Source organism: Pithys albifrons, chromosome 3 (genome assembly GCF_047495875.1).
Source record: "Pithys albifrons albifrons isolate INPA30051 chromosome 3, PitAlb_v1, whole genome shotgun sequence".
NCBI lineage: Eukaryota > Metazoa > Chordata > Aves > Passeriformes > Thamnophilidae > Pithys > Pithys albifrons.
Window position 1 is genome coordinate 73,248,922 of NC_092460.1, and position 20,421 is coordinate 73,269,342.

The 20,421-nt window shown below is 39.6% G+C and overlaps 1 protein-coding gene across 1 annotated transcript; it reads right to left on the reverse strand.

Moving 5' to 3' along the window:
- Positions 1-10,716: 10,716 nt before the first annotated feature.
- On the reverse strand, positions 10,717-20,383 carry THAP5 (THAP domain containing 5). Its single transcript, XM_071552414.1, is given in 5 exon segments — positions 10,717-12,077; positions 16,026-16,215; positions 19,197-19,263; positions 19,266-19,324; positions 20,239-20,383. Coding segments are annotated over 5 exon segments (1,341 nt in total). The 5' UTR covers positions 20,322-20,383; the 3' UTR covers positions 10,717-11,135.
- Positions 20,384-20,421: the final 38 nt, after the last annotated feature.

The window sequence follows — 20,421 nt, forward strand, 5'->3', positions numbered from 1 at the left end:
GCATGATGCCAAAAGGCATGTTGTACATGGGATCTGGTGGATCTGCTCTAAAAGTAAGCAAAAAGGGAATAATGTAGTAGTTTGCAAATGGTGCAAAACCTGTGGGTCATCTTTGCCAGGATTCCTGCTCTTATAGAGCTGCATTTTGCTTATGGTATTTGTGGTAGGTTACTGGTTTCACTTTCCAAATGGCTTAAACTTTTTCATTCTGGAACTGAAGGTTTGCATTTCTTCCTTTAGGAGTTACTTTATAGTGACTTCTTTTCAACATGAGATGACTCACCAAACTTGACAGAGAGCAAATATTTGTCCTTCATTGGTGTCACTCCAAAGCCCTTTGCAACAAGTAGGGTCAAATTCTGCTGGGAGGCAGCTCTGGCATATCGTGAAGTCAGTGTGAATTTTGTTTCATGCAGGTTCTGAGATATTTGCAGGGAGAAGAGGGAGCATCAATTTTCAGAGGAAACATTGAATATATTGAGGCCAGTTCTCTTGTTATTTCACAACTACATCCATATCATGAGTATAGTACTTGAGTGCTTTGATATTACACCGTGTCAGGGGACAAAGGTACCAGCTTTCAGTGTTTGTAGCGTCTTCTCAGCCCTGAGGCTGTATAAATTGTGTCACCTTCTCTTAGCAGCTATTGTTCTCCCTTTCTAGGGGCAGGTTGTGAGGAGGAGGTGTGCCTGGGGTGGCTGCTGTGGCTCTGGGCCACCAGCACAGGGTACCAGTCTTGGCACACCACTCCCTGCCTCTAGCTAAGCATCTTGGATCTGCAGAGAATAAAAAATATTACTGGCCAGATTGGTAAAGGCAGCATGATGTGTAACACCTAAATGCCTTTAAAAATGCAAATTTTAATATTTGGCTTCTTCTTAAAAATATAAATACTTGAGGAAAGGACAGTAATATGAAAAACTGTGTTTTGCATTACTTACATTTTGCCCTAAGACAGGAGGCTGGTGAAAAGTGCAGTGGAAATTTGTAGTCTTTATTTTGCATAAGGGAGGTGATAGAGGGCCATGCATTAGGAAGAGCAGCAATAAATGTTGTACATCTGAGTAAGTCTCCAGTGCATCTTCAAACTGTTTGTGGGATCCAACACAGGGCTGCCTGCCTGCGTCTGCCTCAGGGAATTTCCTTCATAGCAGAAGTGGACTTTTGCTGCAGAGGGAAGGAGATCATCTGTGTGGTGAACAAAGAATATAAGGATTCATTTAAATTTTTAAAATTCATGACCCTGTCTTTGTTTATAGCCTTCACTCATATACCTTGAAAATCATAAACATTCTGTGAAGAAAAGCAAAATGAACAGGCATTTAATGCTTTTAATATCCCTGCAGGTCTGAAATATTATCTGCTTCTGTATTTTCTCCAGAGAGCTGCAGAAATGTGAGCTGTAAGGCAGGTGTCAGCATCCATTTTAAATTGTCCATTCCCAGTCGTAGCTTTTCAGAAAGATAACTTGTTTCTGTTTCAAAATCCATCAATTTGCTCATTAGACAGCAGTAAGGGGTATTTCCCAGAAGGTTATTTGTCCTGTCAAATGTAAAATACTGATTTCAAATATTGCAGTGTTAGGGACTGTCCTGAAAGAAAAGGCATGACATATAATTCTGTCATATGAGATTTCAATGCTGCTTCATATTCCATTGTTAAAAAAATCTTGTAGAAAGAATAAAATGCATTTTTATAATAAAAGTTAGGAACCAAGAATGTGTTGCTTTTTTATGCTTAGAGGGAGAAGATTTTAACATATCCGGACTTGTTCTAGTAACATTATTATAATATTTTTGTGGTTTTAAGGCAAGCACAGTATCTTGAGAGTTTTGTGAGTGTGCATGTCTGTGTGAGAATGTAAAAGCCACCTGCCTCCCTATCAGTTCCCATCACTTGGGCATTGCATTCATATACATGCATGACACATCACTTCACCTGCAATTAAACTTATGTTAAAAGCTCATACTTCTAAATGTTCCTAAACATACTTGTTTAAAACCCAAAGCAAAACTTTTGTTGCTGGCTAAAACATCATTCAAGAAGCTTGCCATATTTTTTTAACTGTCAGATTACTTTTTTCCTTCCACTGTGTAACTAGAAAGTTAAACAAACCTGTAAGTGTTTGGAATAGGCAGATCTCACAATGAATCCCGAAAGCTTTCCAGCTTTCATATCTCTGATGCTGCACACTAGATAAATGATTTCCACTATTATATTATATATGCAGCTGTTGATGGAGAAGGGAAATACATCAAAATTCAAAAGTCTGTATTTGCCAAAGAAACATCAAATAATAGAAAAGACCCATAGTTGTGTTTTAGTATTTTATTCTGTGCCTTTTTTTTTCCACTTCTGTATATTACCTGCTATCAACAATGCAGGAGCTGGAGCTGCAGATTCCCGCTGTGACAGATTATTATGAGCAAAGTCTTTTCAGATACAATGGAGAGTTAATTTTGAATGAAGTGGGTTGAAGAGATATCCTATTCATTAAAAATGACAACACCTCACATATTTACATTAGCTGGGGGAACATAATTCACCTTACCAGCCACAGTGCAGTCAAAGGAAGATGAGGATTTCAGTGCAAAAAACCATGTGCATATCCACACTCCATAATTTTAATGTGTGAGCTTGGAGTAAGACAAAAAGATGTAGGCTGAAAGCAGTGCCTGTTACAAGCAGCAGTCATCTGGCAGTGAGGGGTTTTGCAATAGGAAGTTGTATTCCCGAAGTTCTAAAGTGAGATCAGTGTAAAAGGTAAAAAAACAACAAATAAAGGTAAGCAAAGAATGTCTGCAATTCCTCAGTACAGATCAAAACCTATTGATAAATAGTAAATTAATTTCAGGTGTTAAATGCAGAATAACATGTGTTGAAATCTCACAAAATGGATACTTGCAGAAGCAAATTAATGATTTTAATGTAAAGGATGTAAAATACAATTTCATTTGGATTTATGATGATGATCTCATTATGGTGATTTATGTGTTTAAAAGTTGTGAAATTAGTCATCCCCAATGCAACTGTGGCTGAGCTCATGTATCTGTAGCAACTGTCAGGTGTCAGTCTCTAATATATTTTTAAGTAAAAATCTAATTGGAATTTGTTAATTTTTCTTATTAATGTTCATAAATGAAACATAATTTTGTGCTCATTATCTATATTTTTCTTCCCTTGCAGAATTTCCTGCCCCAGAAAGTCTCAGGAGCTTGATTTACTGGTCCCTCTTTCACCACAGTAAGAGAGAGGAAATAAAAGGGCCAGCATCAGTCCAGGTTTTGCTACTTTGTCAAGTCCCTGCTGAGGCCTGAGCTGTGATTCCGTTCAAAGGTGATGTTCTCTGAACCAGCCAAACCTTGAATATGTGCTTTTCACAGTGGGAAAATGCAGTGTTTCTGTAGAAGGTGGGAAGCTGAGCCCATTGGGGGTGAGTCCCTCCACCTTTTGAGGGACTACACAGATAACTGAATCATGAAGAGGGTCTGACGCGTTGCTAGTGAGATGTGGATGCCTTTCTACAGATGCTGTTTGGGGCTCTGACTTGAATAGAGCCTGCTGCTGTACTCACCCTTATCTAGTGGCAGCAGAACACTCACTGTTTCCTGAAAGCACCCTGCCAGTGTGCTGGAGCCAGGCGTGGGGAGGCTAATTCAGTGTTGTACGAGTATTTACAATCTGTCAGTGGGTACTGAGGCAATAAAAGGTTGTCACTCCACGTTGTGGTTTAACCCCATGCAGAAACTCAGTACCAGAAAGCTCACTCCCTAGACCGTGACAGAGCTAGGAAACTGGAAAGTCCTGAACTCATGCTTTGACAGTGTTATCAACAATATTCTCATAACAAAATCAAAAAACACAGCCCTGTACCAACTACTAGGAAGAAAATTGACTCTAACCCAAGCAAAAAAAAAAGACACCCCATAACTGCCCTCCAGCCATAGCCAGCTTTACCTGGTACAGGATTTCTCACCACATAAAACACTGAATGAAGAGCTTTGATATAAGTTTAGTAATAGCTGCTGGTAAGTATAACATCTAAAGGGCTTTATATATTTTGCGTGCTGCGAAACTATATCTCATCATGTCGTTATTATCTCCAAACAGTAGCCATTCCTGTCATTGAGAGCTCCTAAACTTTATTGACTGAGAACGAAGATCAGACTGCCGGTATTTGTGATTCATAGTGTGCTTACCCAAGCAGACATGGCTGAAAATGACCTTTTCATGGTGTTTACTACTACTCCAGAGTGAAGCTATAGCAGTGACAAGTTTGTTTTCAGTCCTAAGGGACTGTAAGAGGTCAAATGTGTCCAACTACACCAGATTTTATTATTCATGAAGCAGAGCAGAGCAATTATGGCTGATGTGCACCTTGTGAGAAGGTTCTGCACCACTGAGACTTGTGCCTATGATGTACTCTGCCTAAGGCAGGCACCTGGTGAATCAGTTTTCCTACTTGTACCAATTTCTTACACAGACAGAGGTGTCTTTCAAAATCTTCAGGGGAAAAAGGGGTTGTATCTATGTAAATAAGCAAAATCCCCCATAGAGTTTTGAAAGGTCTTGCCGCTGAGGCATAATTTGGAAGGACTGCTGTGCCAAACCACTTTCTATTAGCCTTTAGACTTTCAAACTTGTCCCTATCTGAGAACTAAAAGTGATTTACATTTTGAAACAGATGAGATTAATTTTAGAGAACTTCAGGTATTTATAACATATACATATACATTTAAATCTCAAATATCTGTCTAGACCATCCCCCTGGCTATAGTCAGTAGATAAACAGGCATTTCCCCAGTTAATTTCTTCTTCATATCAATTATTGCTTAATTGTGGTACATCTCATGATGGAGACATCCAGTCAGAGGAGAAAATTTCTTTGAGGAGGCTGTGGTGGAGTGGCTGACCACCCAGAGGCTCATTTATGCCTCTGAAGCCAGTAGTTAGTTACTTTGACACATCTCCCTTCACCACCTGGTTTTGCAGTGCCACTGTGGCTGCCCTGTTCCATTCATTCAGAAAATCACACGGGTACTTCTAACCTTTACTGTAATGCCTCATTATCTGCTAAATTTTGAAAGCACTGAAATAAGCAAGAAGAAACTTGCTTAAATGTGCATGACCAACATTCCCCTATTCTGTTTATCTGAAGTTGTGTATTCGCATAGCAAAACTTGTCCCACCACATTTAAGAGGGGATTATGCCTTGCATAAGCTGTTGTGCATGCATGTTCCTGGTTTCAAAAGCAGGGCTGCAGTACTTGAGTGGCAAACCAGACACCCCTGATGAAGGGTATGATTAAACACTCACACCATAATCCTGATTAATATGCAAATAAGCAACACTAAACTGTTTACTGGATTCAAACTGTAATCACTGACCCACTTCAACAAACGAGGAATGGAATCATGCCCCACGTAAGGACAGCAAATACATCTCCTTCTGCCACTTACTTGAGCAGAAGGCTCTCAAATTTCATGTTTTATGCTCAGAATATAAATGAGTTTCTTCTTGTCTGAAGCTCTATTTCTGTAACATTGAAGCCAATTAGTCATATTGTTTTGTTCACATACCACCCTTCTTTATTAGAAATACATCTGAAATATAAGGACCACCCCCCAGTTAATCTGTTTGCATATATTTCAATAACAACAGAATAAAAAATAAGTACAGGTCTTTAGTCTGACTTCTACAGAACGATCCAGTAGCACCACCTGCTGTTTACAGGGAACACTGCTGCTTCAGACATATGCAATATACACTATTTTTATATATAAATATATATATATATTCCAAAAGCATCTCTACAGTTTAACCTTTTTGAATGGCTGTGAGATAGGCTTCTACATTGCTTTTATGCTTTCAGAAATGCCAATCTAAATCTCCTTTGTGGGAAAGGTGGATATTTAAACAGATAGACTTTTTGCAATATACTCCATAATATTCAATAATGTCAAGAGATATATTTACTGGAAAAGTATGTTTAGATATTTTATTCTTATTGTTTTCTTTGCGGAAAATATTTTGGCTAAAACCCACATCTTCTCTGCAGCAGTAAACAGTCTGGTAAATAAGAAAGCCATTACATTGGTTTCAGTGAAAGAGAAAATAAAGCAGTAATATTTTTATATGCTCTAGCATGAATAAAATTCTAAAGCATTTCCAGAGATCCATTTGAGCCTGCAGAAATTTGAATTAGCTTGTGTTAGTAAGTCATAAAATTCTCTCGTATATGAGCAAAGAATAATATTTTTTGTCCAAATCTAAGTTAATTTTTACGTCATTAATGAACATGAAATCTTCACATTCTGTTTCTCTTTCCTCTTGCCTTGCTGCTGGTAATCTATGCCTTCCAGTGCATTCCTTGGTTTTCCCCTGTATCTTTGAGCTGCACTTGGCACGTGGGAACCCAGAGAAGAGACAGCACCCACAACTGGTGGTGCATTGGCAGTGCAGACATGCCCCGCACTTTTACCAGTGCAAATGCCAAAGCCCACTCCATCCTCGCCATCCCCTGACCATCTCCCATGCCTTGAGCATCTCTTGTGAGGCCCAAGTGTGTAGGTGCCATTTCCCCTCCAGCCTTACAAAGGATCAAGTCAGTCACAACTAATCCACACCTTAGGCTTTTCCTTAAGGCTGGATGCAGAATTTGTCTAGTTCTTCCTGGGGGGTTAAAAAATTGTCAGTCTGCTGCTTACAGTGTCTCTTGGGTTTGCCCTGAAAGCAGGTGGGTCCTTCCTGGTGCCTATCACTGGGCAGACACAATCTCACAAAAGCAGGCTGTGGGGTTTATTGCCCTCCTGTCATTATGAAGTTTAAAACCTCTAAAAAGCAAAGGAATTTGAGCACTTGCCTCAGTGGGATTAGAAATAACACATCCTGCCGAACAGCCTGCCATTGTCATTGACATAATTAACTAATTCGGTGTAGGGGACGGCAGCGTGCAGGCAGCCTATGCCAGCGTGAGCCCTCACCTGGCAACCTGATGGGGTCCCTGGTGTTAGACCATCTCACTGCAATGTCGAAATCTAGGATAGGCTGTGCCTAGTGCTTTGCTGAGGCAGCACTGGATGCAGGCTGAACTGCAGGAGTTCAGATCTGCACGTATGACATTAACCTGCAGTTAAGCAGTGTTACCCAGTGAGAGGAGGCATCGAAGTATACACGGAGCAGTGTGCCATGGTTTAACCTGTCAGCAACTAAATAAGCCCCATGCAGCCACTTGCTCAATCCCCCACTGTGGGATGGGGCAGAGTATCAGAAAAGTAGAGAATTTGTGGGTTGAAATAAAGATAGTTTAATAGGCAAAGCAGAAGCCACGTAAAACAAGGAATTCATTCCCACTTCCCGTGGGCAGGCAGGTAGGTGTTCAACCATCCCCAGGAAAGCAGAGCTCTGTCATGGGTTAACAGTGGCTGGTGAAGACAAATGCCATCACTTCAAACAACCCCCTCTTCCTTCTTCTTCCCCCAGCTTTATATGCTGACCATGACACCGGATGAGGTCAGCTGGGGTCAGCTGTCCCAGCCGTGTCCCCTCCCAACTCCTTGTGCACCCCCAGCCTCCTCACTGAGAGGTGGTGTGAGACACAGAAAAGGCCTTGACTCTGTAAGCTCTCCTCAACAATAGCTAAAACATCCCTGTGTGACCAACACTGCTGCCAGCACAAATCCAAAACACAGCTTCTTATCAGCTGTTCTGAAGAAAATTAAGTATCCCAGGCAAAACCAGCAGAATGTGTTTAGGAATGATGGAAATGTATCTATTGCAGAAGGTGTTAACAGATGGAGGGAACTGCAATTTTTAAAATGTGACATGTAGCTTAACTGATGAGCACTCAGCCTCTAGCAGGAGCTGAACTGTGCCATCAGAGCACCGCAGTGCCACAGAGTCCCTTCACTAGGGCCGAGTCCATGATGGTCCCATGGCCAAAACAGGCAGAGCTGCACCCCACAGCACCCATCCAGAGCACCCACCATCGGGGACTAGCTTGGGCAAAACATAAAGAGAGAACAATTATTAACCAATAGGACATTTTGAGTGAACCCAGGTTAGCTGCTAGTTTTAATGTAGGAGCCAAGTCTCAAGAGTAGGAAAGAATTAAGTGGAATAATTACAAATTCACTGTGGTAAAAAGAGTGAAAAAAGATTGAAGACATCTAATGAGAGATCTAGACAGACTTCTAATGAATGCTTGAGATGCATCCAGGAGTGCAATCAATATTTGCTCCACTGATGCAAGAAAGCACAGAAGAGAAGACTTGGATACTTACTAGTCTGACAGACAGAAAAAATCCCCTGTAGCTGTCCCAGCACTCAGAATGAGAGAAATAAAACTTCATACTCCACCTCATAAAGAAGACAGAAAATCAGGGAAAATGGGCACCAATTTATTCCAGATGGAACCACACTGCTTATAGACAAATTTAATAAAACTGGTGGAATTGAAATGATAATCTATGAGAAAGCAAATGCCAAATTCCTACAGTAGCCAGTGGACAGTGGTAAAGAAATACAACTGAACAGTTCAAGGGGTGAATCAATAAAACAGATGTTAAACTGTTAAATCTATAAAGTGCTGAAGTAATTAATCACCTTAGTGGAAATCAAAAGTCAAAAGTTTAAAAAAAGAAATTGATGCAAATGCAAAATTATTGAAAAGATAAGTCAGAACCATTGACTTGGACCAAGATAAGCCCAATACATTGCAGAAAGAATGATGATTCAGTGCACTACTTTGATGCTGGGTTGTGACTGTAGAAAAGCAGTTTCCACTGGGTCTTAAGGAGTAATATAGCACTTCCAAATGCCTGTAAAGTTTAGTGAAATAAAACTGTGTGCAAAGGCTGTACAGCTTATTATAAGGAAATGCAGAAAACAAAATGTACATGTAGCATCTAATTCAGTGGGATATGCCATTTTTCAATATGCTGTATTTCCTTCCTTGTAATAGCCCGAGTAATTCAATGTCAGCTTATTATTGAAGCAAATGAACCAGCTGTATCTTCCTGTAAGCAAGAATAAACAGTTACAATGCTAACTATTGTTAGATTAATACATCCACTTTGGGGGCCATTGGCCCAAAACACACTGTAGAATGGAAATTTGTAGACTTGGTGACAGACTTGTGGAGTTCTGCTACAGTCCAAGAACTCCATGAAAAAATGCAAATTGAGCATCTGTGGCTTTTTCCCCAGGTTTAAAGAAATCTACGCCACAAACACTATTCTCAATTTCAATATTGGAAACTATTCTTAAAGGCAAAATACATCAGCAATGGAAATACTGTGAAAAAACCCCTATATTTTCTTTGGGAATAGAGCTTTGCTGAGACAATAGCTTAAAGTATTACAACTTTTTTGCCTTTTGTCATGTCTGATCTCTCATTGCCATTCAAAACCTACAAAAAACTGTATGGTCAGCCTTAAAATACAGTGTTAGGATTTGTAGTGACATTGATGAAATTTCTAAAACTGCCAAATCATTTAGCAATTTCATATAGCATTTTGTAAATCACTTTGAAAGACCTCTTTACTTTCCAAAAATTGCAAAATATGCAGTTTAGAGAACCCACCTGAAAAATGTTCACAATATTGAATCCTATATAGCAGCAATGTTTGTAGAGGATACAGGACATCCCTTGTGATTTCAGAGCACAAAAGTCAGAACAGGAGTGTTCTCTTGTCACAGGAAGAGCACTTGGCAATAAGAGCAGAAAATATGAATGCGACAGACCCCTGGTAAATAATTCATATTATAAGTGACCTCAATGCCTTTTAGGAATTTTACCAAGCATATTCTGTGCTTAAAGCCTAAAAGAAGTTAACTAGTTGGAATGACAAAGCAAGCCTAATACAGTGGCTACTGATACTGACTAACCTCCTACAGCACTGTGCTTTAGTAGCCCAACTTCTGCACTGAGTGTCAAAAATTTTCCGAAATGTGACTAGTTTGACATTTATTATCTAGTTGGAGTCCAGCTTTGTAGTTAGTATTGCTTGATTCTCAATTTCATATGAAAAGATTACCAGGGCAGTTTAGAATGTGTTTGAAAAACACAAGCTGCAAAGGAACCCATTTGCTCCAGTCCCAAACTGAACTTGGTGGGGATGACACACTTTTGAAATAGAAGAAAACACACCCAAGTCCCTCAAGTAACCTAATCATTGTAGAATAGAATATACTGGAATAGTTCAGCTGGAAGGGACCTACAGCAATCATCCAGTCCAACCACAATGTACAGTCAGAACAGATGATCTAGTGCTGGTACCCCACACAGCAAACTGTAGATCCAAGGGGTGGCACAGACAGAGTAAACATCAAGTATTTGAACACATTCGTTTCCCTCCAAATGAATTGTAGTACCTGTCTACTGTACTGGTAGCAGGTTTTTCTATTCTTGAAGAGTAAAACTCTGCCAAATTCTGCTATTTTCACCAGCAATTTTCTCTACAAAATGTTGTTTTCTTCAGTGTATTGTTAAGGGTATGTGCATTACCAGCTATATGCTGTAAGATGATCAATGCAGACAGCACTCACTGAATAGTCCCAGCTTTCCTTTTTACAAACTAGCAAAAATATCAGTATTTAAGATGGTTCTTTCCATTTGGGCTGAATCATCTAAGAGAGGATAAAAAAATAAAAAAGGACCTAGAACAATATTCTTAGAGAATTTTCGTTTCTAGAACTCAATGAAAGGCAATACATTACAGAAAAAATTTTAATAAGATCAAAGTGTACAAAAACTATTAGAACAAATGTTAGATGAACAAACAGCAGTTTTATAATTGTCTATTCTATTTGCTTATTCTGCCCATTCTACTACTGCCTCAAATGTAGCTGTTGCATGTTTCAGAGGAGCCTGCAGCTAGAAAGGGTTAACTTATCTTTATTGATTCAATTCACACACTTTTGAAGAAAACTTCACCCAAGCTTACTTGCAAGTTATGTTTTACAGGCAACTTACTAGTCTACTACCTAGCTTTGTTAGATTGATGTAACATTTTAAAGAATATTTGTTATTGACATTTGCATTAGATATTTAAAATACTATGACTGAAAAAAAGTTAATTTGTCCAAAAGAAGAGAGAGGCTAAAAAGATCTTAGAACCATCAGTGAAAGCCTTTACTGTATCATAGTCACTTCAAGTGTTGTAAAGCAGTTTTCTACAGTCTTCAGCTTTTCTTCAGGAAGCTGCTTTTCTTGCTTCAATTGTCCAATAAGAGCTTCCAAGGACCTGAGTCTCCCCAAAGTTTTTACCTCCTGCATTTCAAGTAAAGTTATCTTAGAGTGGAGTTTTGAAATTTTTTGCCAAAGGTGATCTCTGTCTATGTCTTGTTTACAGTATGAATGCTCAGTTTGTAGTATTTCACTTGCACCATATTCAATCATTTCTGTATCCTCTGTGTCAAGAAATTCTTCCTCGACAGTCAGGAAAGGATTATTTACTATTTCAGACTCTTCTGGACTCTCAGCTGGCATAATAATAGCAATGACAGATTCTTCACTTCCACTGAACTGTTCAATACTTTGTGTGACTGTACTTAGTAAAAGTGCATCTTCACTGGTTGGCTGTACTTCACCAGAGCAGACAACATGAGGGACAGGATTTTCAACTGTGTAGTCAGTAATTGACCCTACAGTGTTGTTCAGTTTCAGAGACGAATTCAAGTAGTCAGGGTCTGTAAATTGCAGGACTGTAGCTGTACAACCTTCTGGATTCTCTACAGAAGTATGAATACTGGGAGCTTCCATGCTGTGGACTGCTGCTGCCGTTAAAACAGGATTAGGTTGATGTATATGCTGCTTAGCTGAACTATCAAGAATGACAGTCTCTGCCTGGAAGTCATCTTCATTTTGAAACAGCAGATTTTGAATATGTAAAGGTTTACTGAATGCAGTTGAGCAAACTACTTCTGCTTCTTCCTCTACATTTTCTCCAATTACAGGATTTTTCTTTGGTGCACAATGTTCAAGTGGTACAGATGCTTTCTCTGACACTACATTTGTTTCTTCTGGTTCTTGTCTCTGTATCTCTTGTGGACTGTTCTGAGACGAATCCTTTTCCTGGAGAAGAAAAAAAAATCTCATTCTGTAACACGGTACTGCAAAAGCAGTTATTTAGACAAGCACTGTTTAAAAAGTATACCAGAGTCCCAAAAATTCATATAAACATCTTCTGTAACTTTCCTTCAGGTCCCAAAGCTTAAAATACTATTTTAAAGCTCTAACGGCAATAATAGTTTTGTTTTTTTCTTGGTTTTAGATTGTGGGGGTTTTTGGTTTGTTTTGTTGTTTTGGGTTTTTTTTAATCTAAGGAACTTGAACTGTTTTACACAAGATGATAATTTCAAAAGCACTTGAAGAGAAGCAGCTACACAAAGATTGCTTAGCATCTTTTATTACCACCTGAAACATTATATTAAACATATTAATATATTAAATGTTCACAGTACCAGATTCTTGCATTAAAGGTGCATCAAAGTTGTTTTAGAAAGATGTAGCAAACTTGTAGTCATGCAGGCTATGCTGAACAGAATTTAACAATCAAAAGATTATGAACACAGGCTTGCTGAATAACGAAACACATTCATGCACAATCACACAGGCTGATTTTTAAATCAGCAACTCAAGTACGAAAATTTAACGTTACAATTCATAAAAATGGAGAACTTTTTATTTTGACAGATAGAAATCTTAGCAGAACAATGCAATGTTAACAGGACTTTAAACAGAAGTTGATACTGAGAGACAATTTGAAACTTATCCTTTTTTAGCCACCTTCTTTCCCCCTGTTTCACATTAACTACATCACTACGTGATTACATTTAAGATCAGTGTGCAAAAGAGCTCTTTCATAAGTCAGTCAGTGAAACAAAGATACAAAAATAGTATCTTATTTTTTTCTAGTAGATTTGATTATGAAAAGACCAAGCTGCAGAACTTGTACTCATGTACAAATGTGTACATGTTTAGCTTGTAGACTAAAAAACAAAACAAGGAAATGCTCAGAACAAAGAAACAGAAGAAGCAGCAATTACAACTTTGCTAATTAAATACAGACCAGGCAAAACCCCCCTATACCAACCAAACAAAAACCCAAAAGAAAAACAGAAAAGGGGGAAAAATGGATTATGATGGAAAAATGTATGTTCTTAAAAGTACGTATATAGCCTGAAGTCTCCTAAACACACTAAACTTTGCAATCTGGTTTTATATGAAACTTCAGGCTTAAAAGGACTGGGAGGTTTATACAGAAATAGAATTCACCTGGTTATCTTTTCAAAGGTGATACTTAACATTACATCAATTTAAAGATTTTGAGAGCATGAAGAATTTCCCTTTCTCTGTTCTACCGCCAGCTGAAAAAGACCATCTCTGACTGTAATTTTTAACTAGACAAATCTCTTACGAGATAAATTAAGTAAATGAACCCCAAATTCTCACCTATCAGAACCGCCATTAAGGCTGAAGGAAATGCACCAAATCCCAGGATAGTCTGAAGAAAGATCCTTACTTTTTTTGAAAAGCTTCCCTGTCTATCAGACCCTGCCCTCACACTCTTAGGTCAGTCTTCAAAATAAAAAGTCTGGCAAGCTAAATAAAAAGTCTGGCAAGCTAATGTAGAATTGTTACTGATCTTAAAATGCTGACAACTAACACTGCTCTTGAGTCACAAACATTCTTTATTTAGAAGAAGAAATAAAATGAAATCTTTTATGAAGAATCCTAAAGCATTTCTGGGAAGATATCCTTCACTTGCTCAGTAATACAAAGAGCAAGTTGATGGTGAACAATATAAAAATATACAATTCTTTGCTCTCAACTTTCCAACTGCAGCCTGGGGGCTCGGCTTCTTGTTCCTCTATATTAACTCATTGTAGTGGTTTTAGCTAGGCCTCAAATTGGCAGGCTCAGAGAATCTATGTGGATTGGGAGACAGCTATCACCTGACTGGGTAACCAAGGAAGTATTTCATACCAGATGACACAAACTTAAGATATGGGGCAGCAGTGGGAGGTGTCAGGTCAGTTCCACCATGGCTGGAGTGCAGAGAAGACCTGCTGCAGTTGCTCTCATCTGTTAGGCCCTGCTCCTGCTGCCGCTACTTGCAATTTGTTTGTATTCAGGGAAGTAGAAACATTTTTGTTGTTACTCTTTCTGTTTCTTGCTATGTGTCTCTTAGAGTACTTACAGATCTAGTGTAATAGACTTTGCTTTGTATTAATTGGGGAGTGGGAAGTTATTCCTTGTTATATATATGTAACTTGTGTGAGTGTGTGTTATATTGTAGTTTCCTCTTAATTTTCTCTTTTCTGTATAAATACATGTAGTTAGTTCCAGCATAAACCTGGTTTTGAGGGTTTTTTCTTTCCTCTCCCTCTTCTTTTTTCCCTTAGCTGGTTGGGGGGAGGAGGAACACTTTTCACTCTGTCCTGGACAGTTGGCATTTTGCCAGCTCAACCCAGGACACTCATCAACACACTAACAAAGGATTCTTCTCCAAAATAAGGAGAACTCTTTCCCGTATCTTTGTGAATACTCAGTCTAGGTAGAAAATTAAGGTCTGGGGCAAGTACAGAACCAGAGGTCAGGTCAACAGATAGTGCTGCTTTGCTGAGGTAGCCACCAAGAGGATATGACTTGATGGTGAGAAAAATGCAGTGAGAAAAGAGTAATGCCAGAGAGAGAAGTGAGACCCCAGAAAAACAAGTTCACAGTATCACAGATATGAAGAACTGGCATATCTTTTTTTGACAGCAGGTTAGTGATGGGTGTATTGAAAGGAAGCAAAGAATATTATTTTTCCAAACTTGATAAATCTATCTGAGATTTCTCAGGTATATATTGCTGATGCAAAAATAATTTAGAGAAGCCATTGGTATGTTCTTGGCAACACCACTGCATAACAAGTTCGTTAGCCTCATAACTCTACTGTTGCAGAGTACATCTTTGTGGGTGCACATGGCTAGTCTATGGTCATGTGCAAATCAGGAAAAAATGAAGAGGTGGGGAAAATACAACTTTCCTTTGGGGTGAAAACACACCAACTTGTCTGTAATAGCAGAGAAGGATGGGGCAGCAAAGTTCGGTTCCAAAGCTATGGCTCCCTGCTACAACAGCAGCACAGGAATTGAGGGATGCACTGAAGCAGGGCAGGGTGGGCAAAGGAAAGATATTCTGTGCAAAGTTACTACTGCCATTAATCTCAAGATTTTGTTTTCATATTTGAGAGATTTATCATGACTGCTTTTCACTCTACAGAGTCAAAAGCAGTCTAGACAACAGTTGCAGCTGTCCAAGAAGACAGAGTACTTAATGAATAAATATAATTTGCTTTGTAAAATTAAATAGGCACATATTTTGGATTCACCAGTTTAGCCTTAATTCCCATCCTTCCATTTCTCACATCTCCAATGTGATGAACCAGAGGAAGATGGTTACATTTTAGAAGAGAATGAGCATAGCTTTGATCAAGATTAGTGTCTGTGTAGCACAGCACTTTTATGTAATCAATATCAAAACCCTGTGAAAGACAAGATGGAATTGCCTATTTAGGGTATCTTTGACAGACTCCAGTCCTGAGCTCTTAGGTGTTACAGAGGTTAGGCACAGGAAATAGAAATCTGCAGCTGGAAACTAACACATTCCAAAGCCAGTATTTCTGTACAGTTAATAAAAGACCAAGAAAGAACTTAAAATTTTGAGAGTAATTGAAATGGGAAAAAAATTCAGAATCATAATATTGTTGTGAAAAATTTAAAATTTTCTATAGTAAATGCTTCTGTAATTTTCAGTTTAAAAAGATATTGAACCTTCAGTCAGAGTACAGGGAGTTGTTCTTCCTTTATGCTGTGGAATTACATACCTGTTTTGTGTTCAAAATACTTTAATGGACAGGAATTCTATTTTTAGAATAAAATATGATTATATTACAGATAATTAGAACATCGGTAGTAGATCAATAGTTGGCTATCTTTGTGCTACAATAAAAAAAATACAGAAATAGATTACCTCATCATCTGGGGAAGAGAAGATTGTTGGTACAGCAGTGTGTTTGAGGTACCGTATACCCCATCGCACATCGAGGGAGTCGGGTGTGAAGTGATCACTGCACAGCAGTTGGTGCTTACTTGGAGTCCATGAGTCTCGTTTCATATTTCGCAACCATTTCTCAAGTCTCTCTTTATCATGAAGTGGAAATCTTTTTAAAGCAGTTGAAAAGACAAACAAAAACACATTAAAAAAAACCCTGTTATTTTTTAGTTTCTTTCTTCTTTGAAAATAAGAATATCTCATTGTTCCTTACAAGGTAGCCTGCCCTTACAAGAGATTAAAATAATCTTTTTTCAAAAATTTAAAATATTAAATACTAATCAGGGTGTAATGTACATGTTAATCCAATGATTATCATAATTATTTGTAGTTGGATACTTGTTCTGGAGTTCAGCAGCAGAATTTCTGGTAATTTATGCTAGCCAAGGGTTTCAGAACCCATGACCATGATGTTTTGATAGGTTTGATCCCACAACACTTGCTCAGAAAGTAGTTCTGCTGAAGGGAGATCAAATTGCCAGAATTTAAAGAAAGTTAAGATTGGCCCTCATTTTATTAATAGGATTTCTAGGGTGGTTTTTGTCTTACTAGACACAACTAGTATTTTTTGTTTAACAGAGCACATACCTCACTTTGGATTATCAGATAATTTGGCAATGTGAGTAATTCCAATGAAGGATTTGAATTTTTTTTCAAAAAGTAAATACACATAGATGCAAAGCACTTCTGTATTTTGTGTTTCAGCAATTAAACTTTCTCACACCATTACGAGCCGACATATTATTTTGCAGCTCATAACTAACTTTTCAACCATCTAACCTACCTGAAAAAGAAAACTAAGAGTATATACACCTTCTTAGAAAAAGAAAAAAAAGATTCTGAAAACACATGCAAACAGTCAGACAAATTAAATGGGAAAGAGAACTAAATTAAGGGAGTGGGCAAAGATATATAATTTACCTAATGAATAGCAATACACAAGTTAAAGGGAAATTAAAGGCTCATTATGATGCCTATATAGCCAAGCAGTGATGGTAATGGGAACATGAACATTCTGACCACTCTTGGCTCACATCTCTTCTCAGACATGTATGAGGGTATTTGAAATGTGCTTATATATTTCTATAGTCCATATCAAGTTTATTTTAACTCTAGCATATAGCCACATACATAAACGGTATGGTGAACCCTCAGCACTGTTAAATGACACAATAAATGAAACAATATTCCTGAGAATCATAAGCAATAATAATTACAAATAAAATAATCTGCTTTTGTGTATGTGAAACTGTCAGAAACAGAGTCAGGAGGCATTAAACTTCACCTGATTGTAGCTGTAGGATACAAGAAGTATTAGCTGTTGGCAGTATGATGGATGGACAACAGTAACATCAACATGTGAAAAAGTGACTACAGCCTCTCTGCAAGAACCACTTCCTTTTATTAAGTTGAAGCATTCCTAACTTCATGTCTCTTCTCTTAGCTGCTTTTACCTTATAAATAACAGTCAGTTCTTTTGCTTATGCTTACTACCATACATTTATGAACTTCAATGCACAGAACACAAAAAAAGGTTCTGCAATGAGGTATTCCCATATAACAGAACGTGAGGAAAGACCTTGGAGTGCGTCACCCAAATGCTGTGAAAGACCAATCAGTCAGGCTACTCCTTGACAAATCCTAGATCTCATCCTCAAATCCCTGAAGCTGCAGGTTTCTTTCAAAAGCCACACACAGCAGCTCTACTACACAGGCACAGTGTTCCAAAACTGCACTCAGGTTATTTGAGAGCAAGCCAGCCAAAATTCACAGGATAAATGTGCAGGTCTTCACCGCTTCCCCAATCTTTTGAATTTGTTTTCATATAAGTTTTCATGTTACCAAGGAAACAGAGCAAGCTTTTCATGCATCCAGCTTGAGTATCTGCAGGAATGCTAGGAATAATGCTGGCAAGAGCACAGTACCCTCTGAAGGACAGGTTAGAGGTTCAGGCTTTCCAAATCCTGCCTACTCAGATCGTGTAGGTCCAATGGCAGCACTGCACATATTACACAGCATGCCCCATGAGTAACAAAGCTTAGCCTGGGTGTTACTACCTAAGTCCAAAGGAGTCTCTCAGTAAGAGGATGGTGGTCATGTCACCAATCACAAGGCGTTGGGAATGTTTGCAATTACTCTTGAAACACAGCACTCACTGCTTTCCCCAAACTCAGGCAGCTTCAGACGGAAAACAAAATAATCTGTAGCAAGAGACAGGTCTGATAGTTAAAGTTATTATTTTAGCTTAAGGGCACCTTTGCCAAAACCTGCTCATGCTTCAATATTCCCTTACTCATCAACAGAATCTGTTCTCTGGTGTAATCAAGACCAAAAAAAAAGGGGGGGGAAAATGGAAAGAGGAAGTAGACACAATTTATTTAGCAGCTCCCATCAATGCACAAGTCAGAGAGGTGAGGAAATGAAACAAAGAAGGGCCAAGTTCGGCCAGCTGAGATTAGGTTACAGCCAAAATGTTTGGAAGGAGCTCAGACCCCAAACTACAGAGCAGCAGAGGATTCCTTTGCTGGTGGTAAGAGACAAGGGAGTAAAACTTGCAATTTGTATCAGTAGTAGTTGCTAACACAGGGCGAGATAACACCATAAATCAAATTTCATGGCCCATTCTACAGCAGCACGAGACTCAGAATACAGAACAAGGCAATGGCCTACATGAAACACCTGTGTTTTGGCAATCATCTGCATATTGGTACTGTATACTTGAATATGAGCATGACTCAGTGCTCAGACTTGTTTTGATTATCCATGGGACACTCACATTCTCTAAAGCATAAAGAAAAATAAACTATTTTTATGATTGTTTTATGATGCATTCCATAGTAGAGCTTTCCTTCAATCTAAACTACAATTTCTTTTAAAGCAGACTTCCTGTGGCTTTCCTACACAGCTTTCCTGATCTTGGAATAACCACAACTACTCAGAAACTGAAGCAAAACTTAGTCTGAGGTATAGATTTTAGCAAAACAGACTTTGAGGCTAGCTGTGAAATTTATTTTTCAATTTTTTCTTAGATTCCTTCTGTTGGAAGAAGGTTCTACATTATAATTGAACACAAATAAAATACTTAGTTACCCGTGCTGTGCTCCTCTCAGGACTGTGAAATGCTGTGTGTAACTCACCAGTATGGGAATCGACAGTCAGTAACCTCGATAGCCCGGAGGCTGCCGCGGGCCCGCGATGGTGACTGATCCATGGAGTGGCTGGATAACACAGCGCAGTCACCATACACTGGGATTTGGCAAATAGTGCACTGCAACCACCACAAACTGGTTTTCCAGCCACCTCAGCTGCTTCCAAACAAACCAGCAATGCCTTCGTTCACAATGCACACAACCCAATAATTCTGGTGGGAATATTTAATTTTAAGGAATCAATACACGCTAACTTTCCTACTCTGTGGGGCTCTTTCCTTGACGTGTAATGCCATACACAGGATACAGGCGAAGGCACTTCCAGCGCCTCCAGCAGCGCCTGCCCTGCTGGCACATCCCTCCCGCACGGGCAGCAGCGAAACAGACTCATATGCGCAAATTTTACTTTTTATTCGATCTCTTTGGTTTTAATGGCTCCTTCACACCTATTCCAGAGCCCTTGGACGCTGCCGTATCATCCCAGGCACTCAGCAATAGGACAAGGGGGCACGGGCTTAAGCTCTGACAGGGGAAATTTAAGTTGGATATCAGAAAAAAATTCTTTACAAAGAGAGAGTAATCAGGCATTGGAATGGGCTGCCCAGAGAGCTGGTGGATTCACCATCCCTGGAGGTTTTTAAACTGAGATTGGACGTGGCACTGAGTGCCATCATCTAGTAAACGGACTGGAGTGGACCAAGGGTTGGACTTGATTTTCTCGGAGGTCTTTTCCAACCCAATCGATTCTATGATACCCCCGCCCCAAATTCCGCCTGTCTGGGAGGCCGCTCCCCTGTATTCCCTGTACCTTTCCCTTCCCCGGAGCGGCCTGGGCTAATTCCCTTGGACCTCCCGGCACCAGGCGAGGTTCCAAAGCGCCCCCGCAGCTCCGCCTCTCGGCCATTTCCTTCCTCAGCTGGCGGTCGCCATCACTCCCCCAGCCAGCGCCCAGCCGAACCCCATCCCGCTCGGCGGCCACTCACGGGTAGAAGCTGAGCTTGCGCTGGTCCCTGGCGCTCTGCCCGCCGCGGTTCTTGCAGTGTGTGGCTGCGCAGTACCGCGGCATGGCGGGGCCGGGCTCGGCCACGGGCACCGGCACCGCCACAGCGCCCCCCAGCGGCGCGCCACCGCCCGCGCCGCGTCACGTGGGGCCAGGTGGCCAATGG